General features: G+C 44.2%; 1 protein-coding gene across 3 annotated transcripts in view; it reads right to left on the bottom strand.

The window, feature by feature from the left end:
• PCDH1 (protocadherin 1) overlaps positions 1-22,899 on the bottom strand; it is a 480,648-nt gene that overhangs the window by 12,593 nt on the left and 445,156 nt on the right. Inside the window, exon 5 of one of the 3 annotated variants that reach the window (XM_033927153.1) lies at positions 13,600-13,736. The exons of the other annotated variants lie outside the window; for them this stretch is intronic. Within the exon in view, the coding sequence (XP_033783044.1) occupies positions 13,615-13,736 (122 nt within the window). The 3' untranslated portion in view covers positions 13,600-13,614. Of the gene's footprint in view, positions 1-13,599; positions 13,737-22,899 lie in introns of those variants that run through there. 3 annotated transcript variants of the gene reach the window in all.

Raw genomic sequence — 22,899 nt, 5'->3', positions numbered from 1 at the left:
GTCTTGGTCAAGAACATTTGGGGCTCTTTATTGCACGCACATTTTTAGCACGCGCTAACCCCTGCGCTAGCTGAAAAACTACCGCCTCCTGGCAAATTAGCGCACGCTATTATGCGCATTAAACCGTTAACGGGGCTTCGTAAATGGAGCCCCAAATGTTCTTGACCAAGACCAAGTGTTGTTGCAGTCCCCTGGAACAAGAAACCATAGGAAAAGGAGGTACAACCATCTATAGGTGCTTTCCCTTAGGCAATTTTCAATGTGGAAACAAATCTTTGCTTTCAGTTTTTGGAAGAAAAAAAAAATGATGCAAAGTGCAAAGGAAAAACAGAGCTGCAGAGTCTGTATAGCTGTGCAGGTAATGTGACAAACTGTCCTCAGTAGATACAGAGATCTGATTTGTTAAAATGTTCCATCGTCTCCAAAATACTACATTCCATCACAATCTATAACCAAAACTGTCCCAGTTGGAAGGTTGAGGTGGGATGGAGTGGGGACAGGGAACACATTTCCCAGTAGAGAAGCCCTGCAGATCATTTCTTAGTCCCCGTCTCCCAACTCTATCATCGTTTTCGCTTTCCTCTGTTCACTTTGCAGGTACAGTCTTAGGCGCAGCTGACACCCATGGGGAAAGCTTCAGAGGTTAGCACCATACCAGAGATTACAGCAAAGTTGAAAGGTAGAAATACCACTCAGCCTATCAGCAGACATCAGACATATTGCCCAGTCTAGAAGGAATGAGGAGAAAGGAACAGAGAGATTCCAGTGATGCAACGAGTGGAAAGATCTTCTATTTGATGTAACTGTGTGAAAAGTACCTGCAAGAGTCTGACAAAGGCCTCCGATGCGGCATCAAAGTGCCAAAACAAAACATTTAATTGCTATTCTTGTGGAACAATAAAGCGAGAGGACTGGCAATTTCTCAAGGTTCAATATGGCTTTGCCGGAGGCAGCTGGTTCCTCCCCTCCTCTGAGCTATTACAGCCCCATCCCTCACTCAATCTCTCTCTGGGGTTATTCTCTCCTCTGTAAGCCTATATCTTGTCTTCAAAACAAATTGTAGGCTGCCAATCTCTACTATTGAAGTCAGCGTGGGTCCCTCCCTTAAGAGAAAGCCACACTACACAAAGGTTTAATTGAAAATGTATAAATCCAAAGGGAAAGGAGACGCATAGAAATATGAATCCCAAAGGTCTGTTGCTGAAAATTGAACGAGTGTCTTTGCTAGCCCTGTGCCACCAAGGACCGCTAAACCTGGTCCTGGTGAAAAGCCATCAGTGGCATTAGAGAGTTGTAAAAAAAAATCTACGACGAGCTTCTAATGCAATCAACTAGCACAATCTACTGAAGATCCCAAAGATGCAAGGAAAAGCAACTTAAAACATGTCAAAATACTGATGGGCTGTAAAAGACTGAGGCTCAGAGTTGAGACACAGGAAAGCTTAACCGTATTAACAGAGTTGTAACGCTTCTGCTCCTATATGTCCAAAGTTACATAGGGAGCTAATGATTAAAACAATACAAATTTAAAAATTAAACAAAAAACACACAACATAGAAACATGATGAATCCACTATCTCCTCCTCTCCTTATAGGCTAAGGCTCTTAACATTTGCATTGTGAGGTCATACAACTTTATGGGTATAGAAACAGAGAAATATGATGGAAGATAAAGTCCAAATGGCCCCTCTGAAGAAACCATTATCTCTTCCTCTCTCTAAAAGATCTCACGTGCCTATCCCACGCTTTCTTGAATTCAGACACAGTCTCTGTCGCCATCAACTCTTCCGGGAGGCTGTTCCAACCATCTACCACCCTTTCTGTAAAAAAGTATTTCTTAGATTACTCCTGAGCCTATCACCTCTTAACGTCATCATATGTCCTCTCATTCCAGAGCTTCCTTTCAAATGAAAGAGACTCGACTCATGCGCAATTACTACACATAGGTATTTAAACATCTCTATCATATCTCCCCTCTCCTGCCTTTCCTCTAAAGTATACACACTGAGATCTTTTAGTCTGTCCCCATACGCCTTATGACAAAGACCACGCCAGATTCTGTAATTAGCGTTATAAAAAGATAGGCACCTAAAATTAGATGCCTACTGCATGTCAATCACACTTAGGAACCCATTACAGAATTGTGCTTATGGCGCCCAACTTAAAACGTGGCAGTCTCACTGAAGAGAAACCTCAACAGGAGAAAATAAAGTTCCAGTCACAGCCAGAATTCAGGAGCTAGTTGAATAGCGACCTTTTCCTGCTGGGAGATAGAGAATACTGGATAAACAGGAGGAGTGCCAGCCAGTAGGACCACCTGTTAATCAGTTTCTCTATCTCCGCCTGCTGGTAGATGTGAGCTATCCCATTGGTCTCTGGATTCATCTGCTGCTGTTGCTAGGGACTATAGGCCAGGGTTTTATAGGCCTACATTATAGGCACCTAAGTCCTTCAGAGAATTGCACCTAGCGGCGCCTAAATCGTCGGGGGGATAGCTCGCGACGTACAATTGCTGCACACTGACTCTTCCCTTCCTGGAGTTGCAGCGCAGTGGCGGCGAGCAGGAGCAGCGGTGGCAGGCGGGCGGGAGCAGAGGTGGGGGCAGGCAGCAGAAAGCCCGCGTACCCCCAATGAGTGGGACATCTTAAAAAGGTACGATGGGGTGGGTGGGGGTGTTTAAAATATTAAAGTTACCTTCGCTTCATAAGACGCGATGAAATTTCCACCCAATTTTGGGTGGAAAAAAAAGTGCGTCTTATGAAGCGAAAAATACTGTAAGTTAAGTTGGTTAACTTTAGGCGCCTCTTATAGAATTTCCCCTGACTGCCAAATTCTGTAGAGGTCGCCAAAGTTGGGCACACACATTTGGGCAGACATCACAGTACTGGACAGACTTGCACGGTCTGTGTCTGTATATGGCCGTTTGGGGGAGGATGGGCTGGAGAGGGCTTCAATGGCTGGGAGGGTTTACATGGGATGGAGTAGGTTTTAACAGAGATTTCGGCAGTTGGAACCCAAACACAATACCGAGTAGAGCTTTGGATTCTTGCCCAGAAATAGCTAAGAAGAAAAAATTTAAATTGAATCAGGTTTGGGCAGACTGGATGGACCATTCGGGTCTTTATCTGCCGTCATCTACTATGTTACTATCCCAGATTTGTGCATAAGCTAATAATAATAAGGAATTACTAGTGTTAACAAGCACTTAGTTGGCAGTAATTAGGAGTTACGTACAGATCTGCCCTACACCCTATTCTATCACATGCACACCACTCCAAAGGGGGCATGGGTATAGGAGGCTCAGGGGTGTTCCCAGAAATTAGGAACAGTGTTATAGAATATCCACATGCCTAAATGCCACATTTTGCTGAAAACCGCATTGATGTTGTAACAAAGAGCGGTATATAAATACTAATAAACTTATATAAATAAACATGAGTATTTACACCAGCTTGTGGTAGGGGTAAATTCTTACTTTCAAAGTTAGTAAATACAATGCAAAAAAAGGTGTGGAGTATCTGGAAATGAAACCGGGAACTCTAGCAGGTATAAATGGTAAACACGTGGAGGGGCAAATCGAAAGGAACATCTAAGTCTGTTTTCGTCCAAGTCGCAAGTCGTCCAAAGTAAAAAAAAAAATAGCTTAGGACACATTTTCAAAAAATATGTCCAAATTTTGCTTCGTTTCGAAAATCGTCTAACTATACGTCCTGCTGATCTGATCGTCCAAGCCGCTAAATTATCCATCTTTATACCACATTTTCGTCCAAGTCAAAAATGCCTAGAACTAGCCCTGTTGCACGTGGGAGGGATCTGCAAAGGGATGAACTGAACATCCAGACATGGCACCTAAATAGTGGGGTACCTTACAGGGCACTGCTGTGAACTTCACAAAGATGTCATCATCTCACTACAGCTCCCTTATAGGTCATGGTGAGCCCCCCCAAATCACCTCCAGAATCCCCTTGACCCACTTATCTACCAATGTAATAGCCCTTACGGCTGCAGGAGCCACTTATATGCCAATACAATAGGGTTTTGGGGGTGTATAGGGGAGTGCACATGTTTCAGTATTAATGCAGAGATTACAGGGGCTTATGGGCATGGGGCCTCCTCTCCATGGGTCCCTAACCTACCCCCAAGACGGCTTAAGACGCCTCTGTGCAGGTCGAATAGGCTTTCCTATGCCGAGCTGCCAGGTGATGATGGTCTGGAGGCTGAATTTTAAAGGTGTGATTATGATTTTTATGGGGTGGGGGGGTTGGTAATCACTGGGGTAGTGTGTGGGGGTATGTATTATGTGTTTGCAGTGCTTATCTGGTGACTTTAGGTGGGTTTTTGAGACATAGACCATGTTTTAAATGGTCTAAGTTCCGTCGATCCTGTGCTGTATAACTTTCGGTTATACATGCAGTACGACTAAGTCTAAGCCGGCCCACGTCCCGCCCAACTGCCGCTTCCGAAATGCCCCGTTAGCTTTGATCGTTCAGCGGCACTATGAAGGCCCAGGTCGTTTAGAAATACGTCCAAAACCCATTTTTATTATCGGCACTTGGACGTATTTTGACAATGTTCGTCAAAGTGCCAACTTAGGCCGGTTTTTGGAGGTTTTTCTCTTTCGATTATGGTATAAAACTATTTTAAGTGTGAGGTGACTTCTCAGTGTGGGATTATGAGCCTTACAGAGCACCCAAACTCCACTACTGTGGAGCCACGCCTCCTTTACTCAATAAAGCTAGAATCCAGGGAAACGGAACTATATCTGTTTCCTAATCGCACACCATCGTCAATGTTACCAGTGTGCATCAATCATATAAAGTGATTGTGCAGTGTCATTAATAAACTAATTCACATAATAAATTAATAAAGACTACTGCCTACTAGAATTTTTTTTCTTTCATCAAAACTTATTGCCCAGATAGCCTCAGGACCAGAGCTTAATAGAAGCATATACAGTCAAACCTCGGTTTGTGAGTAATCCTGTTTGCGAGTGTTTTGCAAGACGAGCAAAACACTCAGCAAACTTTTGACTCGCAAACCGAGTCGATTTGCGAGCAACCCCCCCCCCCTGATAACCAGCATCGCTTCCCTCCGCTCGCAAAGGCCCCCTTGCTCCAACCTGCACACTTCCCCCACCGCGCGAACCGGCCCCCCCGCTAGTACAACTTAAATTTACCCACCTCCCCGTCTAGCACCAGCACCGGCACGCAGGCACAGCTTGTGTGCCTAGAAAATCTTCCGGCTACCGGCTTCGGTTCATAGACAAAGCACGCCTTTGTCCCGGCGCGCTTTTGATCTGACACCTCCGGCTTTTGCCTGTCTGCCTTGATCATGCATCTGCGCATGCTCAAGGACTTCTAAATCTCCCTCTCGCCGAGCATGCCCTCGCGCAGATGCATGCTCAAGGCAGGCAGGCAGAAGCCGGAGGTGTCAGGTCAAAAGCGCGCCGGGACAAAGGCGCGCTTTGTCTATGAACCGAAGCCAGAAGATCTTCTAGGCACAGGAGCTGTGCCTGCGTGCCGGTGCTGGTGCTAGACGGGGAGGTGGGTAAATTTAAGATGTACTGGCGGGGGGGCCGGTTCGAGCGGTAGGGGCCTTTGCAAGCGGGGGGGGGGGGGGGGAGCGATGCCGGTTATCGGGGATGGGGGGGGGGGGGAACATATCAAAGCGAATTTCCATTATTTCCTATGGGGAAACTCGCTTTGATAAACGAGCATTTTGGATTACGAGCATGCTCCTGGAAAGGATTATGCTCGTAATCCAAGGTACCACTGTACTAGGAAAAAAATCCAAAGAACTTCTCTTAGATGGAACAGTATGTAGCGATTCAGCCAACGCAATCTTCTTGGCAGCGTTCAGTCATGGCATACGCAACCAGTTCTTGCACTAGCCACAGTGGGTTCAACCAAGCCCGGTTTGAGGAACCTCGTCGTCAAAGCAGCAAAAGAACGCTAACAAAAGTATATTATCCAATTTCATCTCTACGTAATGCTTCCGGCCCAACAAATGGACCATTTGGTCTGGAAGCGTTATGTAGAGACGAACTTGGATGATATACTTGTTTGTTTCTATTAATTAGTTATATTTTGTGTTGTATTTACAAATTTGGGATCATTGAGATCTTGAGATTTTTCATATTGTGGATACTTCCAAAGTTTGGCATGCTAAGCTAATGTCCTGTAAACGTTGTTCCGTTGCAGAATACTAGCTTAGTGTGGATCATCCTGGCGCCAACTTTTGGGAGAAACCAAAAAACAAGACAAGAAGTGGAACTGATGTACTGAATCAAGTGAGTTTATTCCAAAATGTAGAAAAGCATGAAAATGTTCATAATTGGTTTTGGCAGTTGGAGCTACTTTCTTTTTAAAATTTCCATGGAAGTGCCTTATCGTCTATGGAAGTGATAAATATGTGTTTTTTGATTCAACCCAGTTAGAAGATTTTATTAAGGGAAAACCTTTGTTGAAACTTTAATTTTCAGTATTTATATTTTCATTTTAGGAGGATGATGTAAGATATATAATGTAATACAACCACACTTTCAACCTGGTTTTCAGCACAGTATAACTAATCATGAAAAACCAATGGAATCTATGAAGAGAAGTCCTCGTGTTATTACAGACACAGGGTTCCAAAACAAAGACCGGATATCCCACAACCAGCACTTCAACAACGTTTCTTCTATGAAGATTATCAAGAGGAGGAAAAAGCCTCAGATCCCCCCCTCCACCAAACTGATGAACTCAAGTTATAGACAGGTGGAGATTTACTGGGGTAAAGTGAAATCACTGGCGTAAAAAACCTCCTCGGTAATTTTTCAATAAAGACAGAAGCCTTGTGCAATGCAAGTGGACTAAAATCCGCTTTGTATTGGAACCACTGTGTCTGGAAATAACTTAAAGAGCGAAATCCCACTGGAAAGACAGAGAGACACACACCGCACATCGACGATGGCCAGCGTTTCGCTAATCATAAGCTGCCTCAGGATGTAGAGCGGCGGTCAATCCTACAAAGCAAAAAAATATATATATATATATCAAATACTTAACGTCTGTAGGACAGCTGCTCAATCCCCTCTTCTCACAGTGAACAAACCGCTCAGACATACTCTCACATCGACTCCATGATGAGACATGGCTTTTCGAAGGGCTTGTGTTGGATTTGATATATAAAGTAAGCCACGCTTTAGCCTGTCCACGATGGTAGATTATAGATAGATAGAGTTGATTTCCTATTGAAAATGCTGGTGACCACTATAAAGTGGACTGGATCATGGTTGATTTATTACCTTATATATGTTTCAATGTATTTTATATACAGAGTGTTTGTGGATATTCATGAATATTTGTTATTATTGTAATGAATAATCAAAATAAAGAATTTTAAAAAATGTTCAAAATTGACAAATGCTGAAACTAGTAGCCTCATACAGCGAAGGTCTGCGCATATAATGCACCTCAATGGAGGGACCCTACACGGTCCGTGTTTCGGCTAATTGATGAACAGTAGAGATAACCAAGTAATTCTGCTGACCTTCCTGTGACCATGTCCCCTTGGGGCTGTGCGCTATGAAATTTAGGCGCACATGGCGTAAGGAATTCTATGTGCAATTCCTAATTACTGCCAATTAAGTGCACATTAACACCAGTAATTCATGTGAAACGTAAAGCGCCGCGTACGTCTTTCAGCACTATAGAACTGATAAATAGTAGTAGTATTTATTTATTGAATTCCCCCCTGAAGGGACAGTCAATGTCAACAAGTGACAGAACTCAGCAGCAGTAGAAACAAAACACAGGATAAGCAGATTCAGAACAATGGGGATGAACGCATCACCCAACTTGTCTCTGTATGGTTTTGTTTGTTTCTTTTACCCCACCCCCACTCCCTTTTACTAAACTGCAATAGCGCTTTTTAGTGCAGGGAGCTGCGCTGAAGTTCCTATGAGCGTCGGGAATAGCGCACAGCATTCAGCGTGGCTCCCTGCGCTAAAAAACGCTATCTCGGTGTAGTGAAAGTGTGTGTGTGGGGGGGGGTTAATTAATTATATTTTGTTCATCTTACATTCTAACCAAGTTGAATCTTTTTAGAGCAGGGGTAGGGAACTCCGGTCCTCGAGAGCCATATTCCAGTCGGGTTTTCAGGATTTCCCCAATGAATATGCATGAGATCTATTTTCATGCACTGCTTTCAATGCATATTCATTGAGGAAATCCGGAAAACCCGACTGGAATACAGTTCTCGAGGACCGGAGTTCCCTACCCCTGTTTTAGAGCCAACATCGGCAGCTCAGAACCTTCAGGCACGGAAGAGTTAAAACTGGAATTCTGCTGGCATGGAAATAGATAACCACAGAAGAGGCTGCCACAGTCAATCAATTCACTGTAGCACTTCCCGTCCTGTGAAGCCCAGCTGCCTGCCTGCTGATTAATGCCCCCCACCTCCCACCCCTGTCATACGTATTGATCCCCTTGCCAATGAGTACCTGTTCAGGGACAGGAGGAAATGACAAAACCATAAAACCAGGATCTCAGCTGGCTGGGTAAGATTGCCAGTTTAATATCCAGCATCCCTTCCTGTCATTGCATGCAGCTGGCTCCTCTTAGGGGAGCTGGCATCCAGGACAAAACGAAGGGACAAAGCTGAGCCTTTTCTGTACAACCAGCAGACTATTGACTCGCTGGATCACTTGCGTGGCCGGAGCAGTGCTATTCAGTGGGGTGCTAATACGGATATTTGGGCATGCCTCGCAGCTTGGACTTGAAGAAACCTTACGGACTATCTCGCCCAACCTGCCTCTCTCGTAATCAGCTCTGACAAATGTACAGGGTTGGCTGCGGATTTTGCATGCTGGCTGCGACAGACTGGGGTTCCAGTGGTGCGGGTTTTCGGCAGTCAGCTCTGCAAATATGCTAGTATGTAGTGACAAATCGCTGCACAGGGCATTAAAGTTGTCATAGTATATCGTACACGCCAGTTATTTCTAAGAACATGGATCGAGAATCACAATTGGCACCTAGGCTACATACATTAGGGGCATCTACTTATAGTTTCCAATACATATTGCTACCTTGTTGGTATGAAAAATACACAGAATTATTTTAAGGACAGCAATTTGCACTGTTTAGAGATATGATGTCACAGTTATGAACAGCCATTTGAAAAATTCAAGGGAAATTTGGGAGGAGCATCTGCTACTAGCTCTCAGAGGATGTAACAGACTGAACTACTGTATATACTCGAATATAAACCAAGATTTGAGGGATACGGTAAAGTCGGGTCTCCAAAAAGGAGTACCTAAATGGGCCGCCTCGGTCTGATCCGGTGAAGGCGTTTCTTATGTTCTTATTTTGGAGCCAAGAAAAATAGCCCAAAAATGGGGGTTTATATTTGAGTCTCGATCTTTCTTGCATCCTCCCTCCCTCTGAAGATTACATCCATCCCCCGCTAACCAGCACTTCTGTTCCTTACCCCGCCCGACTGGCACTTCAGACCTAGATGCACTAAAGAGGATCAGAAAGGAAAGACCGCGTGGGTCTCGCTGATCTGACTATTTGGCCGATTCAAAAAGAGCTCTTGATGCACTAAAAAGTTTGCATGCAAATGATTCACGCAGAGGTTCGTTGCAATCTCCGTCTCTCCCGTTTGATTGATGGTCAGCAGGGAAAGCCTGAACAACTGAGATGAAGGGGATGCCCCGAAAGCAGCCTCCTGCCACTCAGCTATTCGGGGCAGTAAACCTTTTCTGTTTTTAACGTACACAGATGCTGTGCATGTTACACACATATAATATGTGCCTCATAAAAAAAAAAGCCCTCCCCCCCCCCCCCGCTAATGATGGCCCTCCCCGCCCAACCGGCATCGGAAACCGCCCTCCCCCCGCCCCCACAACAGCAAAAATGGCAGGAGGAATGCCCACTTCTTCCTGCCATGCTGACCCCACCCCCCGCACAAGAAAAAATGGCAGGAAGGATGCCCATTTCCTCTTGCCACCAGATGCTCCTCTAAAGCCCCAGAACCATCCATACCTTTTCTGTTGGACGCAGGAGAGAAGCACAATCCCTCCACCTTTATGGCCCACCTTCCCTCCTTGGTGCATTATGTGATGCTCGGGGAGCGGCCTTAGGCATCTGAGCCAATCAGGACCTTGGGTTTCTCCCCCTGTATGCCATGTGATGCACGGAGAGGGAGGCCTGAGCCAATCAAGGCCTTAGGCCCCACCCTGTGCATCACATGGGGCCATTAATCAGCAGGCAAGCAGCTGGGCTTTACAGGATGGATAGTGCTACAGTGAACTGATTGACTGTGGCAGCCTCTTCTTGGGAAGGGCCTGAGCCAATCAGGGCTTTGGGCCCCTCCCTGTGCACCATATGATGCACTGAAGAGGGAAGGCTGCTTCCTTCCTGCATCCCATAGAAAAGGTACCTGGGAGGGGGGGCGTTGGAGGAGCTTCTGGTGGCAGGAGGGAGTGGGCATCCTTCCTGCCTCTTTTGGGGGAGGGGAGGGGGGGATGGTTTGGGAATGGACTTCCCTCCTACCAATTTTCACTCACTCACACACAGTGGCTTATTTGAGACCACTAAAAGTGATCACTATTTTTAGTGCATCGGGAAGCCATGTTAGAGCATCCATCGCTCGACTAGTTTATATGGCATTTCAATATTAATGAGCTTATTTGCATGGTCAGATCGGGGAAACGTGCAAGAAACCATGTGGTGAGCCATTTTCTGCATCAAGTCAGGGAAATGTGATCGTCACTAAAGCTGTTAAAACAGGTTTAGCGACGATCACTGTCTTTAGTGCATCTGGGCCTCATTCCTACCACATCCTTACCCGCTAACCTGTACTTCTGTTTCCTCCCCCTCCTGACCGGCACTTGAGTGCTACCACTTCCCCACCCGATGAGCAGCACATCTGTCCCTTTCCCCGGCCGACCAGCACTGTTCTTTTCCTGTCTGAAGCTGAAGCCAATGCTGTGTGTTGGGCCGGAGCGGGGCCTTGGGCATTAGTGCATGCTCAAGGCCTGTCGGTTCCCGCCCACTCCGAGAATCTTGGAAAGAAACCGGCAGAGGCCTTGAGCATGGGCAGATGCAACACACTGCATCGGCTTTAGCTTCAGGCAGGAAAAGACAGTGGGGGTGGGGACAGATGTGCCAGTCATCAGTTGGGCAGGGGTGAAAACCGAAGTACAGGTTAGCGCAGGGGTAGGGAACTCCGGTCCTCGAGAGCCGTATTCCAGTCGGGTTTTCAGGATTTCCCCAATGAATATGCATGAGATTTATTTGCATGCACCGCTTTCAATGCATATTCATTGGGGAAATCCTGAAAACCCGACTAGAATATGGCTCTCCAAGACCGGAGTTCCCTACCCCTGGATTAGCGGGTAGGACTGAAGCACCAGTTAGGTGGGATTGGGAACAGAAGTGCTGGTTAGGAGGGAGATGTAATCTTTGGAGAGAGGATATTTTGATTTATATTATTAGTAAACATAACGGGGGAAAAAAGGGTTCAGGGCAGGGGTAGGCAACTGTGGTCCTCGAGGGCAGGAATCCAGTCGGGTTTTCAGGATTTCCCCAATGAATACGCATTGAAAGCAGTGCATGCAAATAGATCTCATGCATATTCATTGGGGAAATCCTGCAAACCTGACTGGATTCCGGCCCTCAAGGATCAGAGTTGCCCATCCCTGGTTTAGAGGGTTGGGATCTGGGATTGGAGTACTGGACTGTGTTTGCAGGATAATTATTGTTATCTTTGTTAATGCATGTCACTGTGATAAGTTTATGCTGTGATTGCTAATTGACCATGATAGGGTCTTGTCAACATTGATCTTATCAACTTATTCGTTTTTCACATGGCCATGATCTCTGTTTTTATTCATGTATCGATTTAACTTTTCATTTAATGATATGTACATTTTACTCTGCACATTTTTGTTGTGATATTTGAGTTAAGTATTGGATTTATTATTTATCTACTCATTTGTTATTAAATAGTCATACTTTTCTTTTTATTTATTATTACATTTTAGTATTTATCTGCTAGTATTGTGGTAAAGATATTTATTGTATGAGGGATCTTCAAAAAGTTTCCGCACTTTTATTTTTTTAAAACACTATTTTTCAAATATCTCAAAAGCAAATTAAATCACTTTTCCACATAATCACTCTGTTGCCTGACATGCTACGACATACCCTCTTACCACTTCACCCGCCCCCATCCATTTCCTGCGAAAATATGAACGTGTGGAAACTATTTGAAGAATCCTCATATTTATTATATACTGTAATATTGTTATTTTAAATTTATGTTTCAGCTATGCTATACATTAGGGCCCGGATTCTCTAAAGGGCGCCAAACTCAGTAAAAAAAAACACCTTTGAAACAATGTTTTCAACTGAGTTATCGTACCTCCGTAGGCGCTCTATGTGCGTGGCTAATGTCGGACATGCCAATAAAGCGTCTATAGAGGCGTGATTCACATCATAGGCATGATTCTGTACCTGGCGCCATCACGTGATTCACACGCAACTGGTGGTCGCTTTTACGGAGGCTGCAGGCAATGGCGCCAGGTACAGAATCCAAGCCTAAGCTTGATTTTATCTTTATGATTTGTGACTTTATCTATTTTTATGTCTCAGTCTTTTGTGTAGTGTTAGATACAAAAACTTTTCTCTGTTTTTAAAGTTTATATTGGGAAAGCAAAAAAGGTTAAAAGGAGACATTGTCAAGTGAAATTTTGTATTAAAACTCATGGCAAAAATGTCTAGTCTTTGTCGATTGGCTCATAGTGATAATCCAAATTTCTAACCTCGGTTTACATTCGAGTCAACGTTCCTCCCCTCCTTGTTTTGGGTATGTGTGTGGGGGGGAAGGTTACCTTGATTTATATTTGGATCAATTTATATTCAAGTATATATGGTAAATACAAGCATAGACCTATAATGTTAGTCATACATTTTGCCTTGTCCTATCAGTGGCGTAGCGAGGGTGAATGGCGCCCGTCCTGGGCACCCCTGCCCTCTTCTCCACCCCCCTGCTCCTTCCAGACCCCTTCTGCCGCGCACACCCCACCCCGTACCTCTTTAATTTTCCCGGCATGAGCAACATTATAAACTTGCTGCTCGCGTCGTGTCTGCTCTGCCTCCACTTTCTAGGGGCGGGACCCGGAAGTGACATCAGAGAGAGCCGACACCGATGCAGGCAGCAAGTTCGTGACGCTGCTTGCGCCGGGAAAACTAAAGAGGGAGGGAAGGGACGCACACGAGCGGCAGGAGGAGGAGCAGAAAGGAGCGGGGGCAGAGAGGAGGATGGGTATCGGTGTGCCCACCAAAACAGCGCCTGGGGCGTATCGCCTCCCCCCTTACTGCGCCACTGTGTCCTAGTCCCTTATGAAATGTAGTTTTAGAGAGAAGAGTGTCTGAGTAGAGGAAAACTTGACAGTCTGGAACTTAAAATCATTCCAAGAGGTTGCTCAGAGACTTGCAATCTAATCCTCCCCCCCTTCCTCTTTGGAGGCTGCCCCATTATAAAGATATCAGAAACACAGATAAATATATATAGATTTTTTTCAGGTAGAACAATAAGTCATTTACCGGATTTCGTTCTTATGTTCTACGGCACAGGATTCAAAGCCGGCAGCCCTGAGGACTTTAGAACCTCATAATGAGGCGGATCGCAGCCTAATCTTGGCACATCTCGGACTACTGGGCTATCGAATTGTTCATCACTCTTTCCTGTAGCCAGGCACATATATAAGAGAAGAAAGAGAAAGGATGGACCGTGAGAGAGAGGAAGAGGAAGAGAGAAACATGGTATGCATGCCCAAGAGCTTTTCTGCTTTGTGACCCACTTATCTGTCCTTTCTAGTCCTTCAATTATAATTATTATTATAGCATTTTCTTATCCGCCTTTTGTTCTGAAACAAGAAAAAGTGGTGTACAATACATAAATTGAGGAAAACATGAGAAAATGCAAGAGAAAAAGAAGTGTCCACCACCATTCAGGACTATCTGTCTTACACTTCCCAGGTTTAGTTTCCATAATCTTAACACCTTCATGAAAAATATTCCTCCTCCTGCCATATAGAACGTACGTCATTAAGTCTTCCATAATCACACCTAGTAAACGGTCACAACTGGAGGGAAATCAGATATTTTGAGAGGGGGGCGTGCATTTTGGAGGGGGGATTTCTATCTTTGCTTTCTTTATATGCAGCTTTTTAAAAGGAAAAGGGATTGGACTTTTTACAACCACACTCAAACGGGTTTACATACAAGTACTTCAAGCATTTTCCCTATCTGTCCCGATGAGCTCACAATCTTTCTAACATAACTGGGGCAGTGGAGGATTAAGTGACTTGCCCGGGGTCACAGGAAGCAGCGTGGGGTTTGATCCCACAACCTCAGGATGCTGAGGCTATAGCTCTGATCAGTGCCACACTGTCCTCCAATACAATATCAGAAGTGAGCCAAGTATAGAACAATGATGCCATTGTGACATCACTGATGAAGTTGGCTCTTAGGCATTGGTGGAATGAGGCATTATGACATCAGAGAAAGGGATTGGGACTTGTATAATTTCCTTTTTTGTGGTTAAACAACCACACTCAAACTGGTTTACATTCAGGTACTTCAAGCATTTTTCCTATCTGTCCGGATGAGTTCACAATTTTTCTAACATACCTGGGGCAGTGGAGAACTAAGGGTTCCTTTTACTAAGCTGCGATAGCGTTTTTAGCTAGCGCAGAATTTTAGCACACGCTAAACCCACGCTACGCGGCTAGAACTAACGCCAGCTCAATGCTGGCGTTAGCGTCTAGCGTGCGCAGCAATTTAGTGCACGCTAAGCCCGCTATCGCAGCTTCGTAGAACAAGCCCTAAGTGAGTTACCCAGGATCACGGGGTTTGAACCTACAACCCCAGGCTGCTGAGGCTGTAAATCTAACCACTATGCCACATTCTCTCCTCCATAGTACTTCCTCTCTATGTGAAGAAATGTACACTTGCAGTTCAGCTCCTATTTTACAAGAAGTTCTCCATTTAGTGAAGCCTCTTGTAAAATACTAGGGGAATTCTCTACATGTTGACCTGGAGAATCTGCTTTCACGTATCTTACGCCCCTCATTCGAAGACACGAAACAGAAACAGAAAAACGAAGGCAGAAAAAGACCATATGACCTATCCATTCTGCCCATCTACTCTCCCTTCCTCTCCCTTAGAGATCCTGTCTGCTTACTCAAAGTGTTTTTTGAATTCAGATACAGTTTTTAAGCCATTTCACACCTTTACTACCCTTTCTGTGAAGAGGTAGTTCTTCAGGTTACTTCTGAGTATATCCCCTTGCACCTTCATCCTATGCTTCCTCATTCCAGAGTTTTCTTTCAATTGAAAGAGACTCACCTCCTGACATTTATGTCAGAGGCATTTAAATGTCTCTTTATCATCTTTCATCCCTTGCAAAGGTTGATTTGCTTCACCTTTTGCATAAATAGCGCCTAGATGACCAGTCAGACTATCACCGTCATAGTCATGGAAAAGTCTGCATTTCTTCATTTTAACTTCATCTTTGTAAACCCCTGATGATCTCAAAATGAACAGTGTTTGAAAAATTATACATTAGAAGGGACAAGTCTCAAAACTGGGAAAGGGTTTCAGCTGGAACCTCTTTACCAAGACTATTTTGCTACCATTTTCTTTAAAGGGTACTCAGGCCTAGATTTACTAAGCTCACCGATCTGGATCGTTATTGGGCGATTCTTGGCCAAGTTTTGCCAAGTGACCGATTCACTACAGATGATCTGATCAGACACATGCCCTACAGCAATCCCATGGATCACTGTAGAGCGATAGAGACGCATGCCCAGATTATCCTTGTTGGTTGTTGGTTTGTGCATGCGCTTGCTCTTCGCACAAGCGAGGTCAAATAAAGGGGGAGGGGTGGCTGCAGTTTACTTGCGAGTGGACATTTTAAAAGGAATCATTTCAATTTGTGCAGCCAGATTATGGAACAGAACATGCTTTAAACCTGCGGGTTAAAACCACGGGCTCGCACTGTGTTTTTTTGCAGCATATATAAAAAGGGAGTTCGTATGCATATGTACAGTTTTATTTATTATTTTGTTGGTTGTTTTGTAACCTCGATACTGGGATTTCAGGGCGGCAGAGAGCAGGAGAGTCGGCAAGGATAGTAAGTGAGTACCCTATTTTCACGCGTATAACGCGCACCTGTGTAAAACGCGCACACGGGTATAGCACGCGGGAAAAATAAATTTATGTAAATAAATTAATATATAGCACGCACACGCGTATACCACGCATGCTGCTCATTGAATTAAAACCTCCTTCTGCCCCCCTTGAAGTCCTGTCCCCACCCTGAAAGCCTGATGCCCCACCCCGAAGGACTGCTGCCCCCCCCCTGAAGGACCACTCGCACCCCCCCCGACGTCCGATTCATCCCCCAGCCCCCCCCCCCGTTTGCGGTGGAGAAGCAACCTACCGTGGGTTCGCGATGCCAGTGAGCCCTGCTGCTTCCTCTGCCGGCAGTCCCGCCCCTTCTCTGAGCCCTGCGCTGCTTCCTCTGCCGGCGGTCCCGTCCCTTCTCTGAGCCCTGCGCTGCTTCCTCTGCTGCGGTCCTGCCCCTTCTCTGATGTCAGAGAAAGGGCGGGACCACGGCAGAGAAGCAGCGCAGGGCTCAGAGAAGGGGCGGGACCGCCGGCAGAGGAAGCAGCAGGGCTCACTGGCATCGCGAACCCACGGTAGGCTGCTTCTCCATCGCAAATGGTGCAGGGGGGGGGCTGGGGGATGAATCGGATGTCAGGGGGGATGCGAGTGCTCTTTCAGGGTGGGGGTGCGAGCGGTCCTTCAGGGTGGGGCATCAGGCTTTCAGGGCTGAATTGGACGTTGGGGGGGGGAACCAGCAATGTAAAAAAAAAATTGTAAAACGCGCTCACGCATATAACGCGCATGGTTATGCTTGGTTTGTAAAATCGTGTATAACGCGCACGTTATATGCGTGAAAATACGGCAATCCTCTGCAGTCACTTCATTCGGATCGGCAAACCCAATCAGTGTTTCTTCTTCTGCTTAGTGAATCGATGGCTTCCTACTTATGCATGCCATTTCCCCTCATTTGTATGGGCGGATCGGATCGGGTTGGAAATTGATCGGGCAGGAGGTTAGTGAATTGGGTCGGGGTCTGAGAACAATCAAACTGGTCGGGACACGAACGGTGAGTTTAGGGAATCTAAGCCTTAGGGCTCCTTTTATCAGCGGCGCTAGCGGTTTAACACGTGTAATAGCGTGCGTTAAACCACCGGCCGCGCTAGCCGCTAACTCCTGCCTTGAGCAGGTGGTAGTTTTTTGGCCAGTGCGGGGGTTAGTGCGTGATTAAAAGTCACGCGCGCTAACCCCGCTGGCGCGGCTTGATAAAAGGAGCCCTTAGTGTCAATATACCAGTTGGTGATAATCAATTTTTGCCGTCCCTTCCCCAGCATCTTTACACAGCATTAGTATTTATTTATTCATTCCATTTTTTAGCCCGTCCTCCCACAGAAGCTCAGAACGGGTTAAAATCTGTCCCTGCAGGTTCACAATTTTATGTACCTGGGACAGTGGTGGATTAAGTGACTTACCCAGGATCATGAGGTGCAGTGCGGTGATTGAACCCACAACCTCAGGGTACTGAGGCTATAGTTCTAACCACTAGGCCACAATCAGGGATAACTAAATTTGCAGAGGCCTCCAACCTCTCTCCACTGGTTTGAGAATAAGCATAGAACCACAACGGGAACTAAGAAGGAGCTTTAAATTTCACTTTCACATTTATTTGATAAAACACAAACAAAATTATCTAGGTGGTTTGCATAGAAAATTAAATAGGATAAGAAAAAAAAAGAACAAACAGGAGGCCTAGGCCTAGGTTACAAGCTTAGGGCTCCTTTTATTAAGGTGCGGTAACCAATTTAGTGCGAGCTAAATGCTAAGATGCTAGCGCACTTTAATAAAAGGACCCCTTAAGTATTACTAAAGAGGAGTACAGTTTCAAAATATTAATTACAGGTATACTAAGATACACAAAGAGAGTAGGTTAAATGAACTCCTGCAAAGACCATAGCCTCTAGGCCTCAACAACAGTATTAAGGATGCAACCGCCCGCAAACGCTCCTACAGCCACTTCATTCCCCAACTCTGGAACCAACTCCCCCCTCAACTCAGACTACAGAACTCACTAATGACATTCCGGAAAATGGTAAAGACCCTCCTCTTCAACTAAAGGTCACCCTCAGTCTACACCCAACCTCCTTAAACCCCACCTCTACCCTTCTTTCTCCATTCTAATCTTCTGCCTAAATTTCTGTATAGTCCACTCTCAGCCTATACTCAAATAACTTGTATCTAAACTAAACTACTTATATTTAACTTGCTGTTCTTAATTTGCTGTATAGTCCCTATATCTACACTGCTGCACAGTCTCGTATGTCCAAGTATTTAAATCTATTGTATAATCTTGTATGTCCAATTCACCCCATTGTGAATGTTTACTTGTAAATCGTTCTGAGCTACTGGGAGGACGGGATAAAAATCTAAATAAATAAAATGCATAGAAAATATTTCCTCCTTTCTATTTCACATTCCTAGAATGCCAAACTGATATCAGATTTTCTATAACAACACTCCCTCTACCAGTAAAAAAAAAAAAAAAAAAAAAGAAATTTTCTGTAAATTGCCAGGTTTTGGTGCTCATGTTAAAAGCCAGGAAATTAGAGAAAACAGGAAAGGCACCTGCTCTTTCTTTTAGGTAAATTTGATGAAGTACTTTCCACATATAAATTGTATTTTATAGGTGGAAAATGGATACTATAAAATGTCACAGCTTGAATACATGTGTACATGTTTACATAGCCAAAAAGTGATTAATATTTTTGCAATGTCATTTTTTAGGCATTTTGGCAGTGCTGGGGGGCCAAGTTGCAAAACAATATTTATGATATTTCAATAATGTCCAAGCAATAACACTAATGCAGGAAAAGAAGGCAACTAATTTACATAACAGAAAAGGAGAAAAAAATAATCAATGGACTCAAGTCCACTAAGAACGAGGATTCCATACAAGAAGAATTTTTTTAAAAATAGAAAGTAATAGATCCCATGTTATAGAATAGAGCATATCATTCTTGCTCAGGTTCTTTCCTGATCAGGCACACTCTCCAAATATTCCCTTAGTAGCCAAGAAAGTGGTATGATCCCCCCAAATTACATTTCACACTTATTTTTATAAATCTGGGGAAGCGTTTGAGCTTTTTCCTGGAAAGTCCTGCCCCCTAGGTCGAGTGAAACGAAGAAACTCAGTAGAGCATATAGCAGTTCGGCCGGAATTAATTTAAAGGATTTAATCATAGCAGGATTTGTTGGGATTTGAATATAAAGAACTTTGTTTTGGCTCAGCTAAGTAGACTGTTCCCATTTTTTTTTTTTTTTAGGATTTATTGAATTGTGAATTGAACTGAAAAAAACAACAACCCCCAAAAAGATGCATTAAGTAGATTTGAACTTATAGTTATGGAGGTTTTTCTGACTAATGCAGTGAATCACAAACTGTGTGTTGCGAGACACCGGGTGTGCCACCGGGGCTTGAAGGACACATTTGTGTCACTTTCGGCGTCAGTGGCTCTCCTCCTCTCCATGAACCTCGTCTTGTTTTCCTTGAGCTCGGGGCCAGATCTTTTCATGAATCTGGGCATTTTAGGCCTCCAAACGCATTGGTCACGCCTACTTTGGCATTTGGTGGCCATAAAGAGCCTAAGTAGGTGAGATTCCGGTGCATGAACCTTGCCATTTCTAATGGCTTTTTCAATTAATTTAGGTGTCAGTAGGGTGCCTAAGTTTAGATGCCAGTTTTAGAATTTCTTCCTAATTGTGTAACATTTATTTATTTAAAATATTTATAATCTGCTTAATGAACTAAGGGGTCCTTTTAATAAGGTGCGCTAACCGATTTAGCACTCGCTAACAATTAACCCGTGCTAAATGAAACTGAATGAGTCCAAAACAAAACTACTTTGGCTCGGCCCAACATTAGATCATTTACCCACCTCCATCCCATTACCTTCTGGACCCACTCTTCAGCTTGAGTTTTCAAGCAAAGTCCTAGGCATCGTCATAGACTCCTCTCTCTCCTTCAATGATCACCTCAACTCTTTGACAAAAAAATGCTTCTTTTGCCTTCATATGTTGAGGAAGGTGAGGTCCTGCTTTCATCATTCTCACTTTACCGTCCTCGTTCAATCTACTATCCTCTCTAGACTGGATTACTGCAATTCCATCTATATAAGCCTAACTAAGAAAAACCTCCATAGACTTCAGCTAATTCAGAACGCCGCGGCTAAGCTTATTTTCGCAAAAGGCAAGTTCGATCATGTCTCCCCACTCCTCTCCAAGCTTCACTGGCTCCCAGTATACTCCAGAGTCCTCTTTAAATGTGCCTGCTTAGCCTTCAAGATCCTACATGGCGTCCTTCCTCCCGTTATCCCACTCTTTTGGAATTCCTCAAAACCACATTCCACCAGACCCTCCCAAAAACTGAAACTATCATTCCCCTCTATAAAAGGTATATCCCGCGCAGGAAAACTTGGAACATCTCTCCCCTTTAGAACCACAGAACTCTGGAACAACCTCTCATCCCCACTCAGAAACTCAAGCTCCTTCCAATCCTTCCGCAAACACTTGAAAACTTGGCTCTTTGCAAAAATCTAATCACCTCCCTTTCTCCAGTATTCTGTCCCTCTCTTTCCTCTTAGTCCCTCTCCTTTATCCCTTATTGTAGTTCCTTTCCTCTTAACTCTGTAAACCGTGCCGAGCTCTGCGCTTGCGGAGATGGCGCGGTATACAAACCTAAGGTTTAGTTTAGTTTAAATACTAAGGTGCCCATTATATTCTATTGGCGCCTTAGTAAAAGGATACCTAAGCAACTTACAAACTCACATTCACAATAACATTAACATTGACAAAACAACGCTTTAAAATTCTAGCCTTCCTTCCCGGAAAACAGATTGCACTGATCCCATGTCTTCTGATTCCAATTCCACCATTCCACTTTCAGCCATTATCAATATTAAGGAAAAGCCTGAACAAAGAAGTATGTTTTGAGCAATTTGAAGCACATTTTCACAAAATCGTATTGCACCGGGTATCCCATACCATAGAACTGGACCTCCGGCTGAAGAACAGGATTTTCTCGGCCTTGCATATTTCACCCCATCCCTTTTCCTTATTTTCATCTGATGGTATTATTTTTTTGTTCAGGTTCTTTGTTCAAACTTCAAATAAATATATTTTGTGGTCTATTTGCTGTAATTAATCTAAGTTCTCTTAAATTTGGTAGAAATAGCTCGAAGCAGGGTTGGAGTAAATGAGTAGAAAAAGAGAGAACTTGGAGTTGAAGGTTTGGCGAGACATCGGTTGTTTCTACTTTGTTGATCTCGCGCATTTATTGATAGCTGAAATCAAGATTTTGGCTGTCTGAATACAGAGGGCTCCTTTTACAAAGGTGCGTTAGGGCCTTAACGTGCGGAATAGTGCAAGCTAAATTGCTGCATGAGCCAGACCTTAACACCAACATTGAGCTGGCGTTATTCTAGAAGCATACCGTGCGGTAATTTTGTGTGTGTGCTAAAAACGCTAGCACATCTTAGTAAAAGGAGCCCAGAGTGCTAACAGTCCCATTTCTTTTCGTTTTTTGAGGACTATCTTTTACGTGGGTACCTCTGTTCCCCTTTCTTTAGTTGGCACTGACTTCATAGCCCTACATGAGTCCATCCTTTTAAGAGCAGAAGTGACGCACCGAGGAATAACAGTCTGAACAAACCTGCAAACATGAACATTTTCAGATGGCTGCCAATTCCAAAATAAGGACACATTTGAAAAAGTCAGTTTCATTAATCCCCCACGCCCTTTTCACAAAACCACGATAGTGTTTTTTAGCGCAGGCTGGCACGCTGATTGCTCTACATTGCTCCCGACGCTCATAGGAACTCTATGAGCGTCGGGAACAGCACAGAGCATTCAGCGCGCCAGCCTGCACTAAAAACTGCTATCGCTGTTTTGTAAAAAAAAAAAAAAAAAAAGGGAGGGGGTGTAAGTTTTGATAATGAAGGAGTTAAAACAAGATACAGTGTAGGAAGTGCAGTTTACTTTATTCTACCAGTTCTGCTAAAATGCAACTATAGACGGCAATAAAATTCAATTGTACACTTAGGGATCCAGGGAAAGAAGACGGGGGAAAAACAAAGCAGAAGTTTTATGAAAATTATTCCTCCTCCTCCCATATAGAAAGTACATCAGTATGTCTTCCATAATCAAACTTAGTAAACAGTCACAATTAACCTTGCAGGAGGGACATCAGATATTTTAAAGATGAAGTTATGGCTTAAAGTTGTAAACTGCTTATTCAGCTTGTACTAGAAAGGATGCACACAAATATGAGATCAAATTATACCAAAATTTTCAGCTAATTTGACCCAGGATTTATATAATTTCCAAGACATGAAATGATTGGACTTCCAAAAACTGCCTTACTAGCACTAAACTGCACTAAATGCTAGCAGACACTTATTGTATGTTAAAAAGACTAACCATGGGCCGTGCACTGGCATATCATGGTAAATTTGCCTATTTGCACATGCACACCATGCAGCAAAAAAATAAGAACATAAGAACTGCCATCTCCGGATCTGACCTTCGGTCCATCGAGTCTAGCGATCCACACACACGGTGGCCCAGCCAGGTGTACATCTGGCGTATTTTTAGTCACCCATATCCCTCTATGCCTCTCATAAGGAGATGTGCATCTAGTTTGCTTTTAAATCCTACAACGGTGGATTCCGCAATAACCTCCTCTGGG

This window comes from Geotrypetes seraphini, chromosome 18, assembly GCF_902459505.1.
Source record: "Geotrypetes seraphini chromosome 18, aGeoSer1.1, whole genome shotgun sequence".
Classification (NCBI taxonomy): domain Eukaryota; kingdom Metazoa; phylum Chordata; class Amphibia; order Gymnophiona; family Dermophiidae; genus Geotrypetes; species Geotrypetes seraphini.
Note: the sequence above shows the minus strand (reverse complement) of the source record. Positions and strands in the feature narration are given on the sequence as shown.